At 45.8% G+C, this 23,243-nt stretch overlaps 1 protein-coding gene across 2 annotated transcripts in view; it reads right to left on the bottom strand.

Moving 5' to 3' along the window:
* Window positions 1-13,492: 13,492 nt before the first annotated feature.
* TTLL4 (tubulin tyrosine ligase like 4) overlaps window positions 13,493-23,243 on the bottom strand; it is a 32,766-nt gene continuing 23,015 nt past the window's right edge. For both annotated transcript variants that reach the window (XM_020904765.2, XM_020904764.2), the window contains exons 5-19: window positions 22,966-23,087; window positions 22,418-22,528; window positions 21,980-22,056; window positions 21,096-21,287; window positions 20,918-21,000; window positions 20,556-20,684; window positions 19,069-19,191; window positions 18,671-18,769; window positions 18,211-18,345; window positions 17,656-17,793; window positions 16,264-16,366; window positions 15,311-15,521; window positions 14,840-14,910; window positions 14,358-14,443; window positions 13,493-14,023 (exon numbers count right to left, since the gene is read on the bottom strand). In XM_020904765.2, the coding sequence (XP_020760424.2) occupies window positions 13,765-14,023; window positions 14,358-14,443; window positions 14,840-14,910; window positions 15,311-15,521; window positions 16,264-16,366; window positions 17,656-17,793; window positions 18,211-18,345; window positions 18,671-18,769; window positions 19,069-19,191; window positions 20,556-20,684; window positions 20,918-21,000; window positions 21,096-21,287; window positions 21,980-22,056; window positions 22,418-22,528; window positions 22,966-23,087 (1,939 nt within the window). In that variant the 3' untranslated portion in view covers window positions 13,493-13,764. The remainder of the gene's footprint in view (window positions 14,024-14,357; window positions 14,444-14,839; window positions 14,911-15,310; window positions 15,522-16,263; window positions 16,367-17,655; window positions 17,794-18,210; window positions 18,346-18,670; window positions 18,770-19,068; window positions 19,192-20,555; window positions 20,685-20,917; window positions 21,001-21,095; window positions 21,288-21,979; window positions 22,057-22,417; window positions 22,529-22,965; window positions 23,088-23,243) is intronic.

Below are 23,243 nucleotides of genomic sequence, written 5' to 3'. Positions count from 1 at the left end.
AAAACTACAGGTGGCCTTCTTGTTGCTGTTTAGTCGCTAAGTCGTGTCTGACTCATTTCAACCCTATGGACTGTCAGGCTCCTCTGTCCATGGGATTCTCCAGGCAAGAATACTGGTGTGGGTTGCCATTTCCTTCTCCAAGGGATCTTCCCGACCCAGGGGTTGAACCCATGTCTCCTGCATTGGCAGGCAGATTATTTATCACTGAGCCACCAGGGAAGCCCCAACCTTGTGGCTGGCGTCTGACTTGGGGGCAGTCTAGTTGGGGATGATGCCTTTGACCTGTCGAGTCTGCACTGACTCCAGATAGTTAGTGTCAGAATTGCAGTATTGTACCTGCCCTTTCCCTTCCTTGTGCTTGGTTCTAGCTTTGAGGGATCACATTGTGTCCATCACATGTGAGGTGCCCAAGCTTGTCCTCAGCTACTATGGCCTACGCTGCCATTAACTGAAATGTCTTCATTTCTACTTGGCTTCACTTTCTACCCCTATTCCTGACCCAAAAGCTCTCACATCCATCTCTCTCCTCTCCCTCCTCTCTCACTTTCTCTCTCCTACTTTTCCACCCTCCACGTCTTTTATGAGTTCCCGGGAGCATCTGACTCTTTCTGAAAAACTGTGAGGTAATCTCAGGCCTATCTACCTATATGCCCAAACATGTAGTAAGATGTCCTCATCCTTGGCATGAGAGAGTCTCTGGGACTTCCCTTCTAGGAAGGAGGCACAGGTGTGTATTGTTCTCGGGTTCTCGGTCATTGGCAGAGGAGAAGTGCAGGACATGGTCGCTATATCAGGGACACACATCAGCCTAGGAGGAAGAGCAGGGGAGAAGGAGGGAGGGAGAGAAGGGGGGGATGGGGGAGAGAAGGAAGAGGACGGGGGAGAGAAGGAGGAGGAGGAGGAGGAAGATTTAACACTTGAGGACTTGCTATGTGCCAGGCACTGTTTTGACCATTTCTAATATGAGTTCATTTGATTCCCTCATCAATCCTAAGAGTTAATAATGTTACTATCCTAATATTTCACAAAACAGTGGGGGCAGAGATTAGAAACAATTTTCTCAAGTCATACAGCCAGTTTAGTCAGAGCCAGAATTCAGAGACCAGGGTCCCAGTAATGATGAATGCTCTGTACGACTTCTTTTCCAGTAGACCTCAGCCTCGCTGCCTTCTCTCTACCAGCTAAGGTAACTCTTTTGCTCTCAGAGCAGAAAATCCTGGCCCCCAGTAATCAAATATTTTGCTTGAAATATTCCAACACCTGTCTGAACTTCAACTTTTGCAAAGCAAATGATTGACTATTTTTTCTCTGTGTCAATCTTTCCCTGAAGGGAATGAGATGAAACCCTCCAACCACTGCTTCCTTAATGTGGGAGGGCCCCTGGACTACCTGGGGGCATCTGGAGGTGGTGCTGGACTTGGACACTTGAATGGGGCTCCCTATCCTGAAACAAAAGAATTTATTGAAAAAGAAACAGCATGATTCAGTGAAAAGAGCATGAGTTTTATTAAAATGCTTACAATGTTTCATTAAGAAACAAAAGCAAGTTACAAAACCCTTTCAACAGTTGATTCTGTGTCTCTCTTACACACACACCTCACTGGAAACACACACACCAAATATAATAATGATTCAACTTTATAATTTAAATTATATGATAATTCTATTTTATTCTCTATACTTTTCTGTATGTTTTCTTAATTATTTAAATGAATTTCTTTACAGTTAGAAATATGCTTTAAAAAAATTTAAAAAGAAAAGAAAAATGCTTGCTCACAACAGCAAAGAACATAGGTTGTAAAGCAGTCATCCCCAGTGGCCAGTGGACATCTTCTGCTTTAAGAGTCTTTGTGTTCTCCTTGATCCTTTGCATGTTTGAATATGTGCTTTATTATTTTACTTTTTAAAATACTTTTTTGATGTATGTTTATGTACAGTAAAATGCTCAGATCTCAAGTGCACAATTGACTAGTTTTGAAAAATATATACATCCATGTAATCAACCACCAAAATCAATGAATATTTCTATCACCACTAAAGCACTTTTATTCCTTTTTCCAGCCATCTCCTTACACCAAAGTGATCACTGTTCTGATTTCTATCACTAAAAAACTAATATAAGGACTTCCCTGGTGGCACAGTGGACAGAAACCCACCTGCCAGTGCAGGGGACATGGGTTCAGTCCCTGGTCTGGGAAGACTCCATATGCTGTGGAGCAACGAAGCTCGTGCCCCACAATTGCTGAGCCCATGTGCTGCAGCTGCTGAAGCCTGTGCTCTGCCATGAAGAGCAGCCCCCTCTCACCACAACTAAAGGAAGCCTGAGCACAGCAATGAAGACCCAGCACAGCCAAAAATAAATAAATACATACATTTATAAAATTATTTTTAAGAAAAAAATATAAAAGGAATTGGATAGCATGTACCCTTGTGTGTGTATTATACAATACAATATTTTGGAGATTTATCCATGTTGTTGTATATATCAGTAATCCATACCTTCTTTATTGCTGAGTGATATTCCATTGTAAATATCAAAACTGATGATCTGTTTCCCTGTGGTACATTTGGGTTGATTCTTGTTTGGGGATATTATAAATAAAGCTGGTAAGAACCAAAAAAATAAAGAACATAAGTTGTATGAACATACAGACACAGGTTCTGATCCTGGCCTTGTTGCTTATCAGCTATAAGATTTGGGGCAAGTTACGTAACCTTTGAACAAGCCTCAGTTCCCAACAATTAAATAAAAATGAATAATACATACCAAATTTACATGGCTGTTGTGAGAATGAAAGATAATATCAGCAAAACCCATCAGTTAACAAATGGTCATTATCATAATGTATGGGACTTTCTGGGTGGCGCCAGTGGCAAAGAATCCACCTGCCAATGCAGGAGATGCAAAAGACTGAGGTTTGATTCCTGGGTCAGGAAGATTCCTGGAGGAGGAAATGGCACCCAACTTCAATGTTCTTACCTGAAAATTTCCATGGCCAGAAGAGCCTGGAGAGCTACAGTCCATGAGGCCGCAAAGAGTTGGATAGAATTGAGCAACTGAGCACACCCAGGTGACGACAAGACATCTGGCCCAAAACCACATGCTAAGTAGCAGGGTCTACAGGGATGAAGACACCAGTGAGGATGAACTTACAGCTGATTACTTACTGATGTCTTCATACTGGGAGCATTGGTAAATTCCTGGAATGGGCAGGAGGTTGAAATTCAGGTTTTACTAAGAAGGAGAGGCACCCTCAAGCACTCAACCCCTTTCCCCTTAAAGACCTTTACCAAACTCTGGGGATGCACAGAACGGGAGATTGAAATCTAAGGAGAAAACCCTCCACAAAGCCGAATGTTGCTTTCGTCAATCTTGAGATATATGTAGCATTACAATGTACTGGCTTGGCCAAAAACTTTGTTTTTCCATGTGGAAAAACCCTAATGAACTTCTTGGCCAACCAATGTTTCAATAGTTAAGAGGTTCTGTTCCCAATTCCAATGGAGTAGAAGTTGTTTCCACACCACCAAGCAATGCTCCCATACCAGCTGGGTGTCCCATAACTGCTCACTTCTGACACTAGTTACTCTGGAGAGGGGATCAGATTCCATGGGTTAGAGGCTCAGTCCCACAAGACTAACCCTCACTTCAGATGCCAATCACAAGTCCAGATTGTTACCTGTGCTTCTAACTAACCAGCTACAGATTGGAGGGTCTCCTTTTCTTCAGACATCAGTCACAAGTCAAGGCTGTTATCTGTACTTCTGATCAACTGGCTATAAGTCAGAGGTTCCCATGACTCCCTTCTTGGGTTTGATTAATTTGCTAGAGCACTTCATGGACTCAGGAAACCCATTTACTCATTAGATTACTGGTTTATTACAAAGAATATTGAAAGGATACAAATCAACAGATGAAAGAACTGGTTGGAACGAGGTCTGGAACAAAGAAACTTTTGTCCCCATAGAGTTTGGCCTGGCACAGTGGCATGTGGAAGCATTGTTTCCCTAACTTGGAAGCTCTCCAAAACCTTCCTTTGGGTTTTATGAAGGCCTTATTACATAGGCATGGTTTAGTAAATCACTGGCCATTGGTGACTGATTCAACCTTCAGTGCCTCATCCTCTCCCTGGAATTCAGAGTTCCACCTCAAGGTTGGTTTCTCTGGCAACCAGTCCCCGTCCTTAGGGGTTTTCCAAAAGTCATCTCATTAACAAACAGTTGTGGAGGAAAGGGGCTTGTTAAACAAGATAATCATTTCACTTTTCTAGCTCTGAAACATTTTCAGGAACTGTGAACAAGACACCAAATGTAACAGAAGATTCTCCCATTGCTCTTATCACTTAGTACATTCCAAGAGTCTTGGGTTGTGTGAGCCAGGAACCACTGATGAAGACCAAATGTATATATGAGAAATATATTTTGGTCATCTGAAAAACTACATATGTATTTCTTATTAATCATGATAATAATGCAAAAGGCAGGAAGGGGTAAATGGAGCTAGAGGATCTGAACATTCTAGCTTTATGCAATAAAACCAATAATTCACGTTAAACTTTTGTTATTGCTGCTTAACATACAAGTACTTAGCAACTAAAACAACAGTCATTTTATTACAGGTATGGAGGCTGACGACAAGGAATTTAGAATGGGAACAGTGGGAATGATTTGTTTCTGTTACATAATGTCTGAGACTTCAGCTCAGGAGACTTTAAGACCATGGGTTGGAAGAATCTGGAAGTGCCTGATGACTCAGAGGCAAGGACTGCTGCCCGGAGTGTGTCCTCACATGGCCCCTTCATGTGCTTTGGCTTCCTCATAGCATGGCATCCACAGAGTATAGGATTTACCACATGCCAGCTCAGTGCTGCAAACATGAATGCTCCAAAGAATAAGGCAGAAGCTGCGTGATACTTTATGACCCAGCTTCAAAGGTGACACAGCATCACTTCTGCCACACTCTTTAGTCAAAGCAGTCAGGTGTTCTCCCCAGTTCAAGGGGGAGGATATTAGACTTCACTTCCTAATGAAAGAGTGGCAAGGTCAGTTGTAGATCTATACATGTGTTGAAATTGTTGCAGCTACCTTTGGAAAAAACAATCTCTCATGTTAGGCATCATGGAAATGCAAATTCTATATATACCATGTATAGCATAAATTACTCCAGAGATCTGTGTACTAAGACTGATAATGTCATTATTACAGCCTTATCTGCTGATCTCATGATAGGTTTCCAGCTGACCTGACATGGAAAACTCCACTCTGATGTATACTTTTGTGATGGAGGGAATTGTGTGCCTCCAAACACCTGGGCTGACGTTCTGATCACACTGTGACCTTATTAGGGAACAGGGTCATTGCGGATGTAACAAGTCAAGATGAGGTCATACTTGAGTAATGTGTGTGCATGCTAAGTCACTTCAGTCGTGTCTGACTCTTTGCAACCCCATGGACTGTAGCCCACAAAGCTCCTTTGTCCATGGGATTCTCCAGACAAGAATACTGGAGTGGGTTGCCATGCCCTCCTCTGGGGGATCTTCCCGACCCAGGGATCAAATCTGTGTCTCTTAAGTCTCCTGCATTGGGAGGCAGGTTCTTTACTACTAGTGCCACCTGGGAAGCCCATCCTGGAGTAGGGTGGACCCTTCTTCCAACATGATTGGTATCCTGATGAAAAGGGGAAATCTGGAGATAGATATGCACACAGGGAAGATACCATGTGAATGTGAGGGCAGAGATTAGCATGATGTGTCTACAAGCCAAAGAATGCCAAAGACTGCCAGCATGCCACCAGAAACTAAGAGGGATGCCCAGAACACATCCTCCCTCACAGCCCTCAGAAGAAAGAGACCCTGCTGACACCTTGATCTCGGGTTTCTAATAAATGATTATTATTTGACTATTATTCTAAGTCACCCAATTCGTGGTGCTTTGTTACAGCAACCCTAGCAAACTAATAGAACATTCAAAAGAACAGAAAGGAGGTCCTCAAGAACATACACACATGAACATATGCATAACATATGCAGGACATATTCAGACACATGTTCACAACAGCACTATCCACAACAGTGAAAAGATATGGCCCAAACACTCAACAGGAGATCAACAGATAAACTGTAGTAAATATATATGATGTAACATTATTCAGTCACAAAAAAGGAGTGAAATGCTGATAGATGTTACAAACTAGAGGAACCTTGAAAACAAGCTAAATGAAAGAAGTCAGCAACAGAAGATCATATATTATATGCTTCCACCTATATTAATATGAAATATCCACAGTAAGTAAAGCCACAGAAACAGAAAACAGGGGTTAGGGGTCCAAGAGCCTTGGTTTCCTTTTAGGTTGATGAAAATGTTCTGAAACTAAAGGTCATGGTTGCACAGCATTTTGAATGTACTAAACGCCACTGAATTGTTTACTTTAAAAAAGTTAATTTTATATTACATTAATTTCACTTTTCACTTTTTGTTTTTCTGAAACAATTGCTATCTTCAGATTAAGGCACAGATAAGTATACTGTCTGATGGGTTTTAACTAGTGCGTTACCTACACCGTCTGAGTCAAGAATAGAACACTGCCATCAGTCCAGAAATTTCCCTTGTACTCCTTTTCTGACTATACTGTTAACTCCCAGAGGGAACCATTGTTCTGATTTTAACCGGTATAGGTTAGTGTCCTCTGCCCTTGAACTGAATTATTCAGTATGTGCTCTTTTGTGTCTGACTTCTCTCACTCAGGATGTTTTTGAGATTCATCATGTTGTGTTAATCAGTGATTTATTGCTAAGCAGTAATCCAAACCAGTTCATCTAATCTCCTGTTGAGAGGCATTTGAATTGCTTTCAAATTTTTGTTACTATTAAAAAGCCACAATAAGCATTTTTGATGGACATATGATTTGATTAAGGTGGGGAGAGAACACCTAGGAGTGGAATTGCTGAGTCATAGGTAGGTAGGTAGTTAATTGCCAAGTCATATCATAGGTAGAGATGTATGTGAACTTATAAGAAACTTCCAGTTTTCACAGTGATTGCACCTGCACCCTCACACCAGTCATATGTGAAAGCCCCAATTGCTTTACATCTTCTCCAACATTCGATCTTGGCTGTCTTTTAAATTTTAACTCTTTTAGTGTTCTCTTATTGTGCTTCTATTTTGAATATGCATCATGAAATGGAATCTCCTTAGCCTTTTTAAGGTCAGATTTATTTACTTATAATTCATCCATTTTAAGTCTGTAAGTTGATGCATTTCAACAAACATAACGGTTGTAAACCAGCATCACAATCAAGGCATAGTTTTATTTCCAACATGCCCCTCAACAGTCACTGCTGTCATCTAGTCCTTGGCAACCACAGATAAGCTTGCTATCATGAGTGAGCCTTTTCTATAACGTTACATAAATGGAATCATAAAGTATGTAGTCTTTTGTTTCCAGCTTCTTCCACTCACTATAATAATCTTGAGATTCATCCATGTTGTTGCATGTGTCTATTTATTCATTTTTTATACCTAAGTCATATTGAGTTTGTTTATTCATACACAATTTGTTTATTCACTCACTAGTTGCTGGATATTTGGGTTGTGTCCAAGGTTTTGCTATTATGAATAAAACAGCTGTTAACATTTGCCCTGCAGGGTCATATGTTGAATGTGCTTCACTTAGTAAGAACCTACTGAGCTATTTTTCAATGTACCATTTTGCATCCCCACCAACAATGTGTTCCAGCTGCTTCATGTTCACAGACACTTGGTATTTTCAGTCTTTTTTCATTTGAGCCGTTCCGTGTAAGTGGTGTCTCCTTGTAGTTTTTATTTTTCTTAAGACTCCCCCCGCCCACCCCACCCCCCAACAACCCCCCACCCACCCACCAAACCCTTAAGTTGAGGGCTGACTTTCAATACATCACAGTGAGCTGTTCGGCTACACAGAAACCCTGACCCAGAAGAAGGCTGTCTACATGTTTCAGCACCAGGTTCCCCAGGAACATGCCTTGAGTGACATGCAAGGAGGAGGACCTCCTTTCTCTGGACTACAGGCTCTTGGCTCAGGCCACAGTCCTGCGTGTGTTGTGGGCCTCACAGGGAAGGGAGAGGAGAACTTGGCCACCTGCCTGCAGCAGGGACTGAGGGACCAGCCAAGGGAGGTTCTGCCAGGCCTGCCCAGTGATTCTGCCTTGGTGCGATTCTTATTTACAGGCACAGTCGTAATCCCACGGGTGGTAGCTTTTCCCTATTGGCTCCTCAGCCTGCATCAGTATAGGTTTAATTGCACTTTTCTGACTTAACTAATGTTAAGGACTTCAATCCTTCTAAATGAATTATCTCGATTAAATCACCTGTTTGCTGTTCCATGTTTATCACAGTTTTATAACGCTACTATACTGGTATCATAGAACCACTGTAATAGTAACATGCTGTTACATAGTTACTGCTCCTCTATGAAAGTGGCTTTGGTAGTGTTACTTTTTTTTTGTTTTAGAATCTATTTTAAATCTGCACTATATATGTATCAGGTACTTTGCTAGGTGCTTTATGTATATCCCTCCCTTCCCAACCCTCTTAACTACCCTTGGAGCTAGGCTTTGGTCTCCCCACTGTATTAGTTACAATTTAGATCATTATCTTTACAAAATTGTGTTAGATTTCCCCATGACCGTCTGCAGCATTTCATGCATCTCAGTCCATTATAATCATTAAGGCACAAATGAGCTTTAGAAAACACCTGCCCTGCTATTGATGCTTCTTGAATTCTTAACCCAGGAGAAATCTGCCAAGGACAACCTAAGGTTGCTCGCAGTTCTCAAGGCTCCAAAGCCGATGAAGAGTCAAGTCAAATGAGCCTGACATTAACAAGGGTGAAAACTGCTACACGGGGATCAAAGGCCGAGTGTTGTTTGAGAGGCTGGATTAGAATGTCAAGTGGCATGAAATGGAGCTCCCTCTACACACCTCTGAAAACCATCAGTGTTCCAAAGCAGTTGAGGATCTGAGCTGTAAAGAGAGCTGAGCCGTACGTAGTCTTAGGACAAACCCAGATGAAGACAGGAGGGGAGGCCTCCCAGCTGCCTTCAGTGACTGTTATTTGGGTAACTGATTCAGCTGTGTCCCTGGATTATCAGCCTCCTTCACTGACTTGGTACTGGATGGTCCCTGAGCACAATCAGATGTGTCCTCTCAAGAGGGTGACAGGAGACACAATCACCCTCAACTATTAATAAATACCCTGAAATCACAAGAATGGACCTATAACCACAAGCGTCCCTTGGCACAGCTGTTACGTTGGTGCATGTTCTTTGGCTCCAGTTCAAGGTCTCTATTTTCTGTGCCCTGCTCCTCCCTTCTCCAGCCTCCAGGCATTCACTTCTCCCTTGCATTCCCTTTTTATTATTTTTTTGAGGGGGAAAAGTCTTTTTAAAAATTAATTTAATTGGAGGCTAATTACAATATTGTAGTTGTTTTTGCCATACAGTGACATAAATCAGCCATGGGTGTATGTGCATCCCCCTTCCTGAACCTCATTCTACCCCCCTCCCCATCCCATCCCTCAGGGTCATCCCAATGCGCCAGCCCTGAGTGCCCTGTCTCATGCATCGAACTTGGACTGGTGATCTAGTTCAAATATGATAATATACATGTTTCAATGCTATTCTCTCAACATCATCACACCCTCACCTTCTCCCACAGAGTCCAAAAGTCTGTTCTTTACATCTGTGTCTCTTTTGCTGTTTCACATATAGGGTCATCGTTACCATCTTTATAAATTCCATATTTTATGTGTTAATATACTGTATTGGTATTTTTCTTTATGACTTACTTCACTCTGTATAATAGGCTCCAGTTTCATCCACCTCATTAGAACTGATTCAAAAGCATTTTTAACAGCTGAGCAATATTCCATTGTGTATATGTACCACAGCTTTCTTATCCATTCATCTGCCGATGGACTTCTAGGTTGCATTCCCTTTTTAAATCAAAGCGTCTCTCTGAATAGAACTGAATAAGCCCAATCACATACTTTTAATTTGCATTCTGTCTGTGAAATATTTAACCAAAGAAATAAATCCCCAACAAAGAGTGAAACAGTAGAATGAATAATGGTGATAGGGTTTCTTTGTGCACCAGGGTGGACGTAGGTGTGATAAGGGTATCTAAACCCTGTCCTGGCCCCTTCACTTCTATAATGTCTCTAGAGTGCCTTCATTCCCTCATGGAAAGGGTTTTACATCTCTAGCCTGCCTTTCCCTACCCATAATTTCCATAACTTTGCTCAATTTCCATAATCTTGCAATGCAGGTATTAAATTTGTATTATTGTAAAACTTTAAAAAGCTAGATGACATGCCCAAGGCTGCACAGAGGAAATGAGATTTGAACCCGATGTCAGACTCCCAAGATCCACGCTCTTTTCTTAGCCCCATGCCACCTTTCTATTAAGTATTCATTCTAAGTTCCTTAGTGTCTGATCAAGCTTGAGTAAATCAGAAGTAAACAAATAGTGACCACCCTCCTTGCTGCTACCCCTGCCCTCAAATTCTTGCTCCAGTGCTTCAGAAATACCATGTACATGGCATTTCTTACCTCAAGAGCACTTGTTCCCCTTTCTCCAAACAAGGACTAGGTACATTATCAAGTTAGGAAAAAACTGACATTCAACATTCAAAAAACAAAGATCATGGGATCTGGTTCCATCAATTCATGGCAAGTAGATGGGGAAACAATAGAAACAGTGACAGACTTTATTTTCTTGGGCTCTAAAATCACTGCAGATGGTGACTGCAGCCACGAAATTAAAAGACGCTTGCTCCTTGGAAGAAAAGTTATGACCAACCTAGACAGCAGAGATATCACTTTGCTGACAAAGGTTCATACAGTCAAAACCATGGTTTGTCCAGTAGTAAAGATGAACATATTAGCATGTATGGATGTGAGAGTTGGACCATAAAAAAGGCTGAATGCCAAGAAAATTGATGCTTTTGAACTGTGGTGCTGGAGAAGATTCTTGAGAGTCCCTTGGACAGGAAGGAGATCAAGCCAGTCAGTCCTAAAGGAAATTAACCCTGAATATTCATTGGAAGAACTGATGCTGAAGCTAAAGCTCCAATACTTTGGCCACCTGATGCAAAGAGCTGACCAACTGGAAAAGACCCTGATGCTGGGAAAAACTGAGGGCAAGAGAAGGGGGCGAAAGAGGACAAGATAGTTGGATGGCATCACTGACTCAGTGGACATGAGTTTGAGCAAACTCAGGGAGATAGTGAAGGGCAAGGAAGTCTGGTGTGCTATAATTCAAGGGGTCGTAAAGAGTGGGACACGACTAAGAGACTGAACAGCAACATTCTCAAATTTAAACTTTCCCCCAAATCTCATTACTTCCCCCAAATTGCTTATTTAGCCAAACACCTTAAACTGTGGGTATGCACTGCTAAGTATGTATGCTGAATGCTTAATAAGCAAGATTTCATTTTCTCTCAAGGCTGAAAGGGAAGTATGATACATAAACCTCATTCCTTTCTCCCATCCAGCAACATACTCACATCTACCAGACACTCAAAGGTGATGAAAACTTTAAAAATTACAAACATGTTTTAAACTGTTGCTGTGCTTAGGTGCTCAGTCATGTCCAACTCCTTGCAATCCCATGGACTGTAGCCCACCAGGCTCCTCTGTCCATGGGGATTCTCTAGGCAAGAATACTGGAGTGGGTTGCCATGCCCTCCTCCAGGGCATCTTCCCAACCCAGGGATCGAACCCAGGTCTCCCACATTGCAGGTGAATTCTTTACCGTCTGAGCCACCAGAGAAGCCCTTTAAACTACTGAGAACAGTCCATCCCCACCTCTTATTTAATTTCCCCACCACTCACTCCCTTGCTTCTCATCATACTGCAAGGCCGGTCCCTTCTCCAGTTACGGGAGTGGAAGTGGCTGTGCTCTCTGGGGATTCTCAGAGGCATGGTATTGAAGTTGGTTTCCAGGGAGTAGCACAGATCAGTCAGGTCTCCACACCTAAGCCGCTGCACCAGAGGACCAGCCACAGCGAAACAGCTTGAGCGGGTGGTCACAGGAAGGCTGCTTCCTGTCCCCATCACAAGGTTTGTTTTGACATCTGCACTAGGACACGGCACCCACGGAGGACAAGAGGGAGGTGGCTTCCAGGCTATCAGAAGAGATTTAACAGGACTGTCAAGCAGCTCTCCTGTGGCCCTGACTCTGAAGTGCCTGCCATCGAGCAGCAACGCCCCAGGACTCTGCTATCCAGCTTTCTTCACAACTGTCAACATGGCCTTCACATATCAGCGGTATGGCCTTGAACCCAGGCAGGCCTCTCAGGGCTTTTTCCAGGGTTCCCTTCCAACTCACCACAGAACTCCCAGAGCAGGGAATGCAGCAGGCTATCTTTCCAAAGCTCAAGAACAAAGGCAGAGAAAGCCTTCACGGTCTGGGGTCAGACCGTGAGCAGAGCTTCCTGCCTGATACACCAAAGGTATCAGAAAACCCAGGTATCAGAATCAAGGGACCAACTGGCTTCTTGTTGGGCCCTGCTGGGAGAAAAATAAACAGAAGTAAGGCTTCAGTAGGGCTGTGGAGGGTGCCAAGAGGCAACCAGGAGGTGTCAAGTTAAGGAGGAGCATAGTTCAAATGAAAACAAACTTTCTGGCCCAAACTCTCCCACCTTGGCTTCCCCCTGGGCGGCTCTTCAGCCCAAGCAGGAGGAGAGCTTCTGGTTTAGGTGTTTGCATCCTGTGAGATCTCCAGTTCACGCAAACAACATTTATTGAACACCCACTGCTGGCTGAGTCTTGGGGCAGGAGGTAGATCCAATTCAGCATATAAGAGTTTAGCCAGGAGCCTGACTGGAAGCTCAGGCTACAGTGGTGGCTGTTTCTGAAACCTGCCTGCCAGGCCACCAGAGTGCGTGCCCCAGAGACCTGTGAGCCAGACCCTGATCACCAGAGAGAGTGAAGGGGGAACCTCAGCTCCTTCCACCCTTCTCTTGGGATTATCTGGGCTCCTTGATTGCAGCCATGAGAAATTCACAAAGTTCACAGAAGCTCTTGCCTCCCAGAAAGCTAAGAGCTGAAGAGGTAACATCCATGAGAGGGAAGTCTAGAAGGCTGAACAAGTAGTGATGTGAGGTCAGAGCAGGAAGACCAAGGGTTACTGGCTGGGTGAGTACATGAAAGGAAAAATTGTCTGGAGGTGGTGATGCCCCCAAGACAAGGACGATAGGAAACTGGTTCTGCATGTCATGGTCTGTTTGCCCAAGTACTGAGGAAGTCTGAAGGTTTCTGAAAGTGACTCCTCAGGATGGGGGTTGGGAAGGGGAGAGGGTGAGACCTGAGGAAATAAGGACCCTCAGAGGAACCTCTTCAATTATATAGAGAGCAAGGGACTTCAGGCCCAAATATGTTCAATATGCTTTCTCCTCTTGAGTGATAACTCAAAACCACTGCACCAAAACAAACCACACATGGCTCTCTGAAGGTAGAAACCAAACCCTGCTTTATAAGGCTGAGTAGCCATCGTTGGCTTCTCTGCTGAGATATGAGGTGCCAGCCAGTGAACCTGTCTCACCTTCTCCCCTTCCCAACCACCCCTCCAGCCCGCCAAATACCCATTTCTACAATTCAACCACTTCAAAAAATACTCTGAGGAGGGGCAGAGTGGAGGGGGTGGGGGCTCAGGCTGGCCAGCCGGCCGGTTCCCATGAGGTAGCTGACACTGGTGCACCTGGGCAGGCAAGTGGAGAGAAGCCTGTCACAGGCTCACAGCAGCCAGGAGGGAGCCACCAGCTGACTGGGAGCTGGCAGAAGCGGAGACTCTTGAAGTCTGCCCAGAGTACTTGATCACAGGTAACAACTGGGTGGAGAGGCTGGGCTCTTTCTTGGTGTCCTCACTGTCCTCTGAGGAACTGAGTTTCCTGGGAGGAGGGGAAAGGCCAGCTTGGGTCTTCTTCAGCTTGGGTATGGTCCCATCTTCACACAGCGGTATATTTTGCTCGGTGGAGCCATGTTTTCTGAAGGGAACAGGAGGAAAGAAATGGCTGAGACTCTGTGTAACTGAGACTTTAACCCATAGACTGCTCCCTTTGGAGTCTAGAGCAGGCATTCACAGTATTCATTGCAGTATGGCTGAAAGTGGCTGCTTCTGGGGATGAGTCTGTGCTCCAGCTCAGCTTTATTGGGCATACCAAGAGCCGCTTGGAAGAGGAGGCTGTGACAGAGTATTCTGACAGTCCCACCAACCCTCAACTGGAGAATACTGATCTTATCAGAATCTGGGAAGAGAGGAAGGAAGGAAACTCCCCGAATTCACTCCCAACACCCTTCCCTTGTCCAGGCAGCACTCACCTCAGCTTGATAGTCTCTGGCGTGGAGAAAGCATTGAGTGTCGCATCAGCCTTTGGGACAGTCAGAACTGAGGCCGGGAGAGTCCACTGGAAGCAAAGGAAGCAATGAGGCCAAAAGGGCTAGCTCAAGATCAGGGGAGAGTGTCTGGGTCTTAGGCCTCTTTCCCAGCTCTACCTTGGAGTGACTAAAGGGCAACCCTGACGGAATGGGCCCATGTTGGGGAGAGTAAGTCTTGGCCCTCTCCTGACTCAGACAAGAAGGTGAGGCTACAAAGCACTTCTGATCCTTGAAAGAAAGGCATCCAGGGAATCCCGGAGGCAAGTATCTCTTGAAAGGGAAGGGTCCTGAGACACAGAGGCCTGAGGAACCCTAGGAAGAAGTGAGAGGGTCTGGACCCGCACCCAACCCAGGCTGCACTCTTAGGGAGGGAGAGGGAGGGGCTGAGGCAAGGCCATCCCCTGTATCCTGGCAGCATCACTCACCACTGGAGCAGAATCAGAGATGGCTCCTGTGTGGAACCCTTTGTAGCACCAACTCCGAAGCAGATCTACTCCTATGATAAGATTAACAAGGGTGGGACTCAAGAGGATGGAATCAGAATCAGACTTCCTTGGTGGTTCGGTGACTAAGAATCTGCCTGCTGATGCAGGGGACACATGTTTGAACCCCAGTTTGGGAAGATCCCACAAACTGTGGGACAACTAAACCCATGCATCACAACTACTGAGCCTAGGCCCTAGAGCCTGTTTGTCGCAAAACTACAGAAACTCCATCCACAGCAGTGAAGACCCAGTGTAGCCAAAATAATGAATTAATAAAAGAGTCATCTTAAAAAAAAAAAGAAGGTGGAATCAACTGGCCTATTCTTCTTGCCACGGAGGCCCGTTTCTTGGTCTACTGGGATTTAATCTCTCATTTAACATGGCCTCCTGTTGGCAGGGAAGACACATCACCTTTGAGCTTGTTGCCATGGTACTTCTGTTCCCACTGGGTGGTGAGAATGTTGAAATATCGTGGCTGCTCAAAAAAGCGGAGATAGCGAGAAGAGATTCGAGACGGAAAAATGCGTTCGAATTGACCACGGCGAGAAAACTCATCCTCCATCTCGACTAGAACCCGAACATCATCTGGTGTCAGGACATCCAGCACAGATGCGTAGAAGTCCTACGGCCCGAGGACCAGTGGGGAGAGGGGGCAGCAAAGCACGTAAGCCAGAGGCAGAGAATGAAGAAACTGGAGGTGGAGAGCATGGCTTCAGGGTCCTAAGGCTCTAGGACTTTCCACGGACCACTAGGGCAGGCTGGGATGGCTAGCTTTGGACCTCATCTATTCCCAAATCTACTGAGCTTATTCAGAGGATGAAGAGATTCTTGGCAGGGATGAGGAGAGCCAGGGGACACAGACGTTAAATGATTTGTTGGATGAAGTCAAGATCAGAACCCAGCAACAGAGATCTGGCCGCAGCTGTGCGTCCGCCATCCTTCCATCTGGCTCCCTTATCTGCTCTGAGGAAGCTAAGCCTTCCAGGGGCTCAGTGCCCCTCTGGGAAAGAAACCCAAAGGGGCAACAGCTCTACAAGAAGGGTGGACTGGTGCAGTATTTTGCTAAGAACAGTGGTTGTTGAACACATACTAAAGGCCATCAGCTCTCTCCTCGAATGGCCATTTCCTTCTCCAGGGGATCTTCCTGACCCAGGGAACGAACCCGGTCTCCCTCATTGTAGGCTGATGCGTTACCATCTGAGCCCCCAGGAAGTCCTCTCTAGTGACACACACGCCAGCAAATCCCTGCATGTGGGGATGTAGGAAATCCTGCCTGAGAGGGATGAAGAGCTGTTTGCCTTGGGGCCCCACAGGTTTGACCAGGGAAACTTTCTGCTGGCACAGGGGTAAAGGCAGTCTCCTACCTGATCAGGAATTTTCTGGGTCAGGTAATAGGCTTTCTTCATCTTCTGTGCAGTGAAGTACTCTGGGGCCACTTGACATCTGTCCCTGGGAGAGCTGGGCAGGCTAAGGCAGGGGGTGGGAAGGGGGCAAGGGGTAAGGTCAGCAGCTTCATATCCTGAGGACATGTAGAGAGAAGGTTCAGCCCAGAAAGACACCCTCCTCAGGAGAAGACAAAGGATGGACAGAAGTTTGTTATTGGAGTAGATGAGACTGCAATGCACTACACTCAAATAGCTCAAGAGTCAAAGATCAAGCACCATGAAAGAACTAAAAGGGTACAAAGCATCCTCTTTAAGTTGTATTTAAATGGAAAAATAAAAAAAGACCATGGAATAATCACTGCATACTTCAGTGTAGTTTAACTGATTGAACACTTACTAAATACCCCCAGCTTGGCCCTACTGGCTGTGTGATCCTGGACAAGCTCCCTGACGCCCTGCCCCTCATTTCACATTACTACAATTACTACTGACAGACACAAAGACGACCTCCAAGGAGCTCACAGGATGGCATGGATCAAACAACAACTACAGCATAGAGCCAAGTCTAAACTATAAGGTACAATGCGGAAAGCAAGTCTTGTTGCTACAAATTAGGATTTGAAGCCCATAGGATTTAAAGCCCAGCTCTATAGCTCTGCAGATGAATGATTTTGGATGGGTCACTTAATCCCAGTGATTTTTCAGTTTCCTCATCTGTAAACTGAGGATACTAATACCAACTTCATGGGCTACTTTGGAGATAAATTTTAGGCTTTTCTGTATACAGAGGAGATACCAAATATTAGCTCCCTTTCCTCAAGTGTGGTTCTGAGTACTTTGAGGGTGTGGAGGAGACAGCACACATTGAGCTGGTTGCACTAAGAGGTTGCCTTCAGCTAGGCTTGGATGGATGGGTGAGGTCAAAACAGGGAGGTCTTGCTGAGTGGAATTTCAGGAGGAAGGAACCCCACGAGCAGAGGAGAGGACACCATATGGGAACAATGAGAGGTAGCACACGATTCAGAGAGGAGACTGGACTAACTAATCCTTAAGGATCCTTCCAACCCTGATGTTCTAAGAGTGATCCAGTTTGTCAGAGCACATGAGCTGGGAAGAGGAGTAAAGAGTGGGGTGCCTGGGAAAAACCAGCTAGGGCCTTGACTGTCCGCTTGAGGAATTTAAAGCTGGTTCCTAGGCTCTGTAGGGATTCCTTGGCAGGAGAGCAATTAACCAAACATGCCTTTAGGAACACTGACATGGCAGTGGAGTGTGGATATATTGCAGTGGGAGATGGAGTAGCAAGGGAGACCAAGCAGGAGGGAACACCCAGACACCATCCCTTCCCAGAGCCAGACAAGCAAGGAGGCTGACCTGGTGGTGGAGCTGCTGGAGCTGCTGGAGCTGGAAGCGATATCATCTGCATTGGGCAGAACAAAGCCTGCCAGGTTCAGAAGGTCACGGATCATCTGGCCTTTGATGCTGATGTCCAGTGGAGAGTTGGAGTGAAGGCTTTGGGGAAAGCATGCAAAGAGTGGTACAAGCAGACACTAGAACTGTTTCCAGACACTAAAACTGACATGTCCAAGTCAATACCAGCCGCATTTAGATGCAAACTCATGACCATCGTGGGGGGTCTTCCAGCCCCACAGATAGTGAATAACCTCGCTCAGGGTGGTTCCTGCCTGTGACTTTGGTTTGCTAGAGGAAAAGCATTCAGTAGGTATCAAGTTTAAAAGAGCAACTTTTAACAGCCTGTCTTCAATATCAGAAAACCTTGAGATGATGGCAAGAACAAAGAGTAAATGGTAAACTAACTATGAAGGTATTTAGGGAAGAAAAGGTCTTCCCAGAGTCAGCAGGACTTGAGCAAAAATAGGATCAGGAGGACAGGGAAAGACTCCTATTGTGTGCCCTGAGAACACCTACCTGGGGGAGATGTTCACTTCTAGAACCCAGGGCTTGAGTTTCTCATCCAGCATGACATCGAAACCAAAGAGCTCGTGGCAGCTGTAAGGCCGCCGCACGTACATCTTCAGCAGGCTGGTCACATAGGGTTCTGACCTGGTCCCAGGGAGGATAAAGTATTCAGTTCGACTTCTCCCAAAGACCCTGCCTAGAGCTGCCTAGGCCCATGGAGTGGCTCAGAGATGGGAAAAAGGAAGCCACCCAAGAAAAGAAGCTCTAGAGATGCCTGTGACCTGGAGCCAGCTTCTGGGGATGCAGTTCAGTAGAGCAGGATTTAAGTCTTCTCTATTCCTTCCTAAACCCTGTCCTCAGAAACAGAAACACAGCATGGCCTACAGTCTAGAGAACAGCAGTGTGGAGGCCCATGAGAAAAAGGGGATTTGGTGGCAGGCCCCACACCCAGGGTGGCAGTGTGACTCACGAAATGATGGTTTTGACAACGACATCCTTTATCTTCTCCCAGATGGCATCACTGTTGACTCCCTTCTGGCTCAGGTAGCTCCATAAAGCCTTCAGTGCCCTGTGAGGCAGGGGAGAAGAAGGGAGTATTTAGGGTTAGAATCTATGAATGATCAGCAAAGAGAAAGAAAAAGGAGTAAGAGGCCCAAAGGTTATCTTCTTCATATGTCTTCTTTTGATGTTTTGAATAAGGACAGAGAGGAGTTTGGATACAAACAGACCAATTCTGAATTGCCAAGTATTTATATAATCTCTGGGTCTTGTATTACTCCTCCATTCACCACTCCTCTGAAACCTCCCCAGACCCCAGAACCCTGTATTCCTCCAGGCCTCCTCTTGGTGGGGACACTGTCTGGGTACCATTTGTGGCCCTGGCAGGCTGTTTCATCTTCATTGGCCTGGTACTCGGCATTCTTTTTATTGACACTGTAGTTGGTTAGGTGCATGAATTTGTTCCCAAGGCTCTTCATGGAAGAGGAATACCTGCAGGTGAGAGGAAAGGCAGAGGGGAGATGGAGATACAGCAGACGGATAACGGTCCAAACATTTCTCCAGATCCTGAGCAGTTAAGTGGACAGATCTTTGCAGATGCAGAAGAGTCTGAGAAGCACATCTGCTGGTAAGGTTTCTAGAACACTACAGCTAAACTCATCTCTGATTTTATCCTACCTCAGTTCTGTAGAAAGACCCTCCCTGTTTAGTGAAGTAGAGAACCCCCTTATTTCCCATTCTGCATGTAATACTGTGATTTATAATAATAAATATGTATATATTGGACCCTGCCCCCACTCCCGGACACAGAGCTCCTGAAACCTTTGTAGATTCCTAAGTGGTACAAGGATAAGGAGCATCTTTGTTCTCAAATTTGGCATTTTGACCCCAGTTCCTTACACACAGCTGCTGAAACCCTTATAATTTCCTGGGTAATAGGAGCATCTTTTGTTCTAACGAGGCAACACTGGGTGAGTTCCTGATGGCTCCTGGATGAGGGCCAGTCACTGGAAAGGCCAAGACATGATTAGATGCTTGGAATTTTCAGCTCCCCCCACCCAACTTCCATTATCTTAAAAAAGGAAGAAGGGCTGAAAATGGAGCTAATGATCAATCAAGCCTAAGTGCTGAAGCCTCTGTAAAAATTCCCCAAATATGAGAGCTTCCAGGTGGGTGAACCTGTGGAGATGCTGGGAGAGTGGCCTGCCCAGAGAGGGCATGGAAGCTTGGTGCCTCTCCTCACACACCTTGCCCTGTGCATCTCTTCCATCTCCCTGTTCTTCTGTATCCTTTATCACATCCATTTTTTCATAAATCAATAAATATAAGCAAAGTGTTTCTTGAGTTCTGTGAGCTGCTCTAGAAAACTAACCAAACTGATACCCCCAGCCCCGAGGAGGGGGTCATGGGAACCTCTGGTTTATAGCCCACTAGTGAGATGCACAGGCAGCCACCCGCACTTGTGACTGGCATCACAGGAGTGGAGGGAGGGGCAGCCTGGTGAGACTCAGCCCTTGACCCATGAGATCTGATGATATCCCCAGATAGATATGTCAGAATTGAGTTCAACTGTAGGACAGCCAGTTGGTGTTGTATAGAAATGCTTTGTGTGGGCAGAAAAAAACCCACCATCTGGTTATAGGTGGTGTCAGAAGTGTCTGATGTACAAGTAAAGGAGTCAGTCACACGGGAGGAAAGGAAGACAAGGTTTTCCCAAGGCACACCACCTTCTCCTTTGCTAACAAAAACTACCAAAACATTGGTTACTTTCCTGTTCGGAGTCCACCAGCTTCCCTCCCTGGAGGGAGAACAAATCCCCAAAGCTGTTAGGGCGAGCCCCTACCACCACCACATACTTGCAACTGGCAAAGCGGACAAGTCCATCTGAAAAGAGGTAAATCCGTAGAGGATCATAGGAGGTGACGTAAACATAGATCCGCAGATCGAACTTGCTGCCACTGATGAGGTAGGGTTTGTGGAGATACCTACACAGAGAAAGGCCAGCTTCAGAGACAGGACAGAAGAGACAGGGCTTGGCAAGTAACTGAGCCATGGCAAAAGCCAGCTAACAGTTCCCAGGATAAAGACCTTTAAGCAGTTGGCTGAAGAAGGTCTTTGGCTGGGAAGACAAAGGACAAAAGAACGTGGTGAAAGGGGGCCCTCTGAGGCTGAGAAGATGGGAAGCAGGGAGTGGGGTCTCAGCTGGAGACGGGCTCACCTCTGTACCAGAAGGGGCCTCCTCTTGGGGAGCTGACTCCACTTATGAATGACCTGGATGCCGATGCCTCGAGCGGACGCTGGCTAGAGGTCGAGTGGAGAGGAGAGTTGTCTACCTGGCCCGATACTCTGGCGCTCCCACTCTCAGTCCCTGCCTGCCGCCCGCCAGAACCACTCACTGGTTTAACAATCCACTTCTGGCGGCTGCTGCTCTCCCAGGCTTTGCGCAGGAGCTTGGCATCCTGGGGCAGGATGAAGGACTGGGGGAAGAAACTGAACTCCTTCTTGCCAAAGCGGCTCTGCATGCGGGACAGGTTCCGCCACAGTCGGTCCTTGCGCCCAATCTGGAATGAACCTGGGAAGTGGTTTAGCTGCAGAGCGACAGAGGGTGAGAGCAGGGAGAGACAGAGCCATGTGAGACCATAAGGAAGACAGCAAGACTCACTACACCATTCCAACATTCTAAGCTCCTGTTCCATCTGATTGTCACTGTCGAAAGGTTCTTAAGTATCCCGCACTGAGCATCCACCAAAAAAATGATTAAAACACAAACACAACACAACACAACGTAGTGCCCTTTAGGAGTCAATAGTTCACGATGTAAAAGAATAACTAAGACAGACGTAACATTCACTGTAAAAGTAAAGAAAAACCTGTTAAGTCTTTTTCCATGCCTCTAGGACAAAGACAGAAAAGCACCTGGCTTTCCTGGGGTAAGGGGACTATTCAGTCCAAATGAGACCTCTTTACACATATTCAGCTTGGAGGAACAGAGGCAATGTGCAGTGGTTAGAGGAAAAACATGATAAGCTGAAAACAGACACTGTGTCTCAAGATACACCAGAGAAAAAGTGTCTTAGAGGCTTTATCTGTCCAAGACACTGTAGCTGACCTACGAGGTGTGCACGATCCACTGGAGGCTTACACAGCACCCACCTCCCATACTTTCTCCACCCTCTGAGCCCTCCTGACTTTTCTATGATCATCCTTCTCTTTCCTACTTCTACTACCAACCTTCTCCTGCCCAAGTCCAGAGGAAGAGCAGCTCAGAAAAGGCCCTTACCTTCTGATGCTCCTGAATGGATCGGAAACTAGGAGACTTCATGTGGTGACCCCAGCAGCCCAGCCAGTCATCATTTCCTATAGAAGGTACATCAGGAAGTCAGTCTTGCTAGCAGCTCAGTCCCTGGGACAGAGAGTGGCTCAGAGGACCCAGAAATACCACCAGAGCCTGGGCATAGGTCCCAGCCCCAGTTTTCTAAGAGTTGCCATGGAGCTGTCCTACATGAGGCCCTGGGGTCAGGACTAGAACAATGGCCCCCTGTCTCCCAATTTTGAGGAACAAGCTCCAGGCAGAGGGATTTCAGACCTATGTCCTCTTATGGAGTTGGAACTTCAGGACAGGGTCCTCACACAGCGGGAGCTAATCTAGGGGTTCCCTCCTGCCCAGAGCCTATCTGCTGGGGCAGAGGACAGGCTTGAAGTAAGGCAAGTGACTCACTCTTGCTGATCTTGAAGTGGGAACGTCCAATGGTCTGCTTGACAATGTTGGGAGTCACTGTGCTCATCTTCCACCGGAGCAGCTTCCTCTGCTCCCAGGGAAGTTTCTCCACTGGGCAAAACGGGGAGAGGGTAGGGGGAGGGTGTGGAGAAGAGCAGGAGAGTCATGGTGAGTAGAGCTAAGAGGTGGCACTGTTGCTCAACATTCCCTGTAGACAAGTCAGTAAGTATTATTCCAGGTCAGAGTTTCAAAGGAGCACACTTTGGGGAAGAAAGGGGACTGAACAGGAATGAGGAACACGGAGAGGAGAGGAGGATAAAAAGGGGAGAGACACAAGGTTAGAGGTCAAGAGTGAAACATGAGATTATGGGGCCAAGAGGGTCAGCTAAAGGATGGACAAGATAAAGATTCCCTCATCGGACTGGTGGACCAGGTGGGTAACCAAGCACCAATACGGCCATTCTGGAAAGCCCCTTCCACCCTACCGCCAGCTTCACTAGCATCCTTCTCCTGGGGGCTATTCCAGGTAGACACACGGCCAGGTTTACCTCTCTCATCTGGAGTGCCAAAATAGATGGTAGGGGGCACGTTGGGAAAGAGACTGTAGATGAGGGCTGGTCGAACAACTTTTTCATTGGAAGGGGGTTTGGTCAGAAACTCCATGCAGTTCCTAAGATGAAAAACAGCCATGTGGTAGAGAAAGGCAAAGCCACAACCTTGAGTGTTGTTACTATTACACACTGTTTCTTTCAGGGTGCTTTTACACTGCGATTCTACAGAGACAAGTGCTCAATAATTGCTTTGTAAATATTAATCCATGTTAAGG

This window comes from Odocoileus virginianus, chromosome 30, assembly GCF_023699985.2.
Source record: "Odocoileus virginianus isolate 20LAN1187 ecotype Illinois chromosome 30, Ovbor_1.2, whole genome shotgun sequence".
In the NCBI taxonomy this organism is placed as follows: Eukaryota; Metazoa; Chordata; class Mammalia; order Artiodactyla; family Cervidae; genus Odocoileus; species Odocoileus virginianus.
Note: the sequence above shows the minus strand (reverse complement) of the source record. Positions and strands in the feature narration are given on the sequence as shown.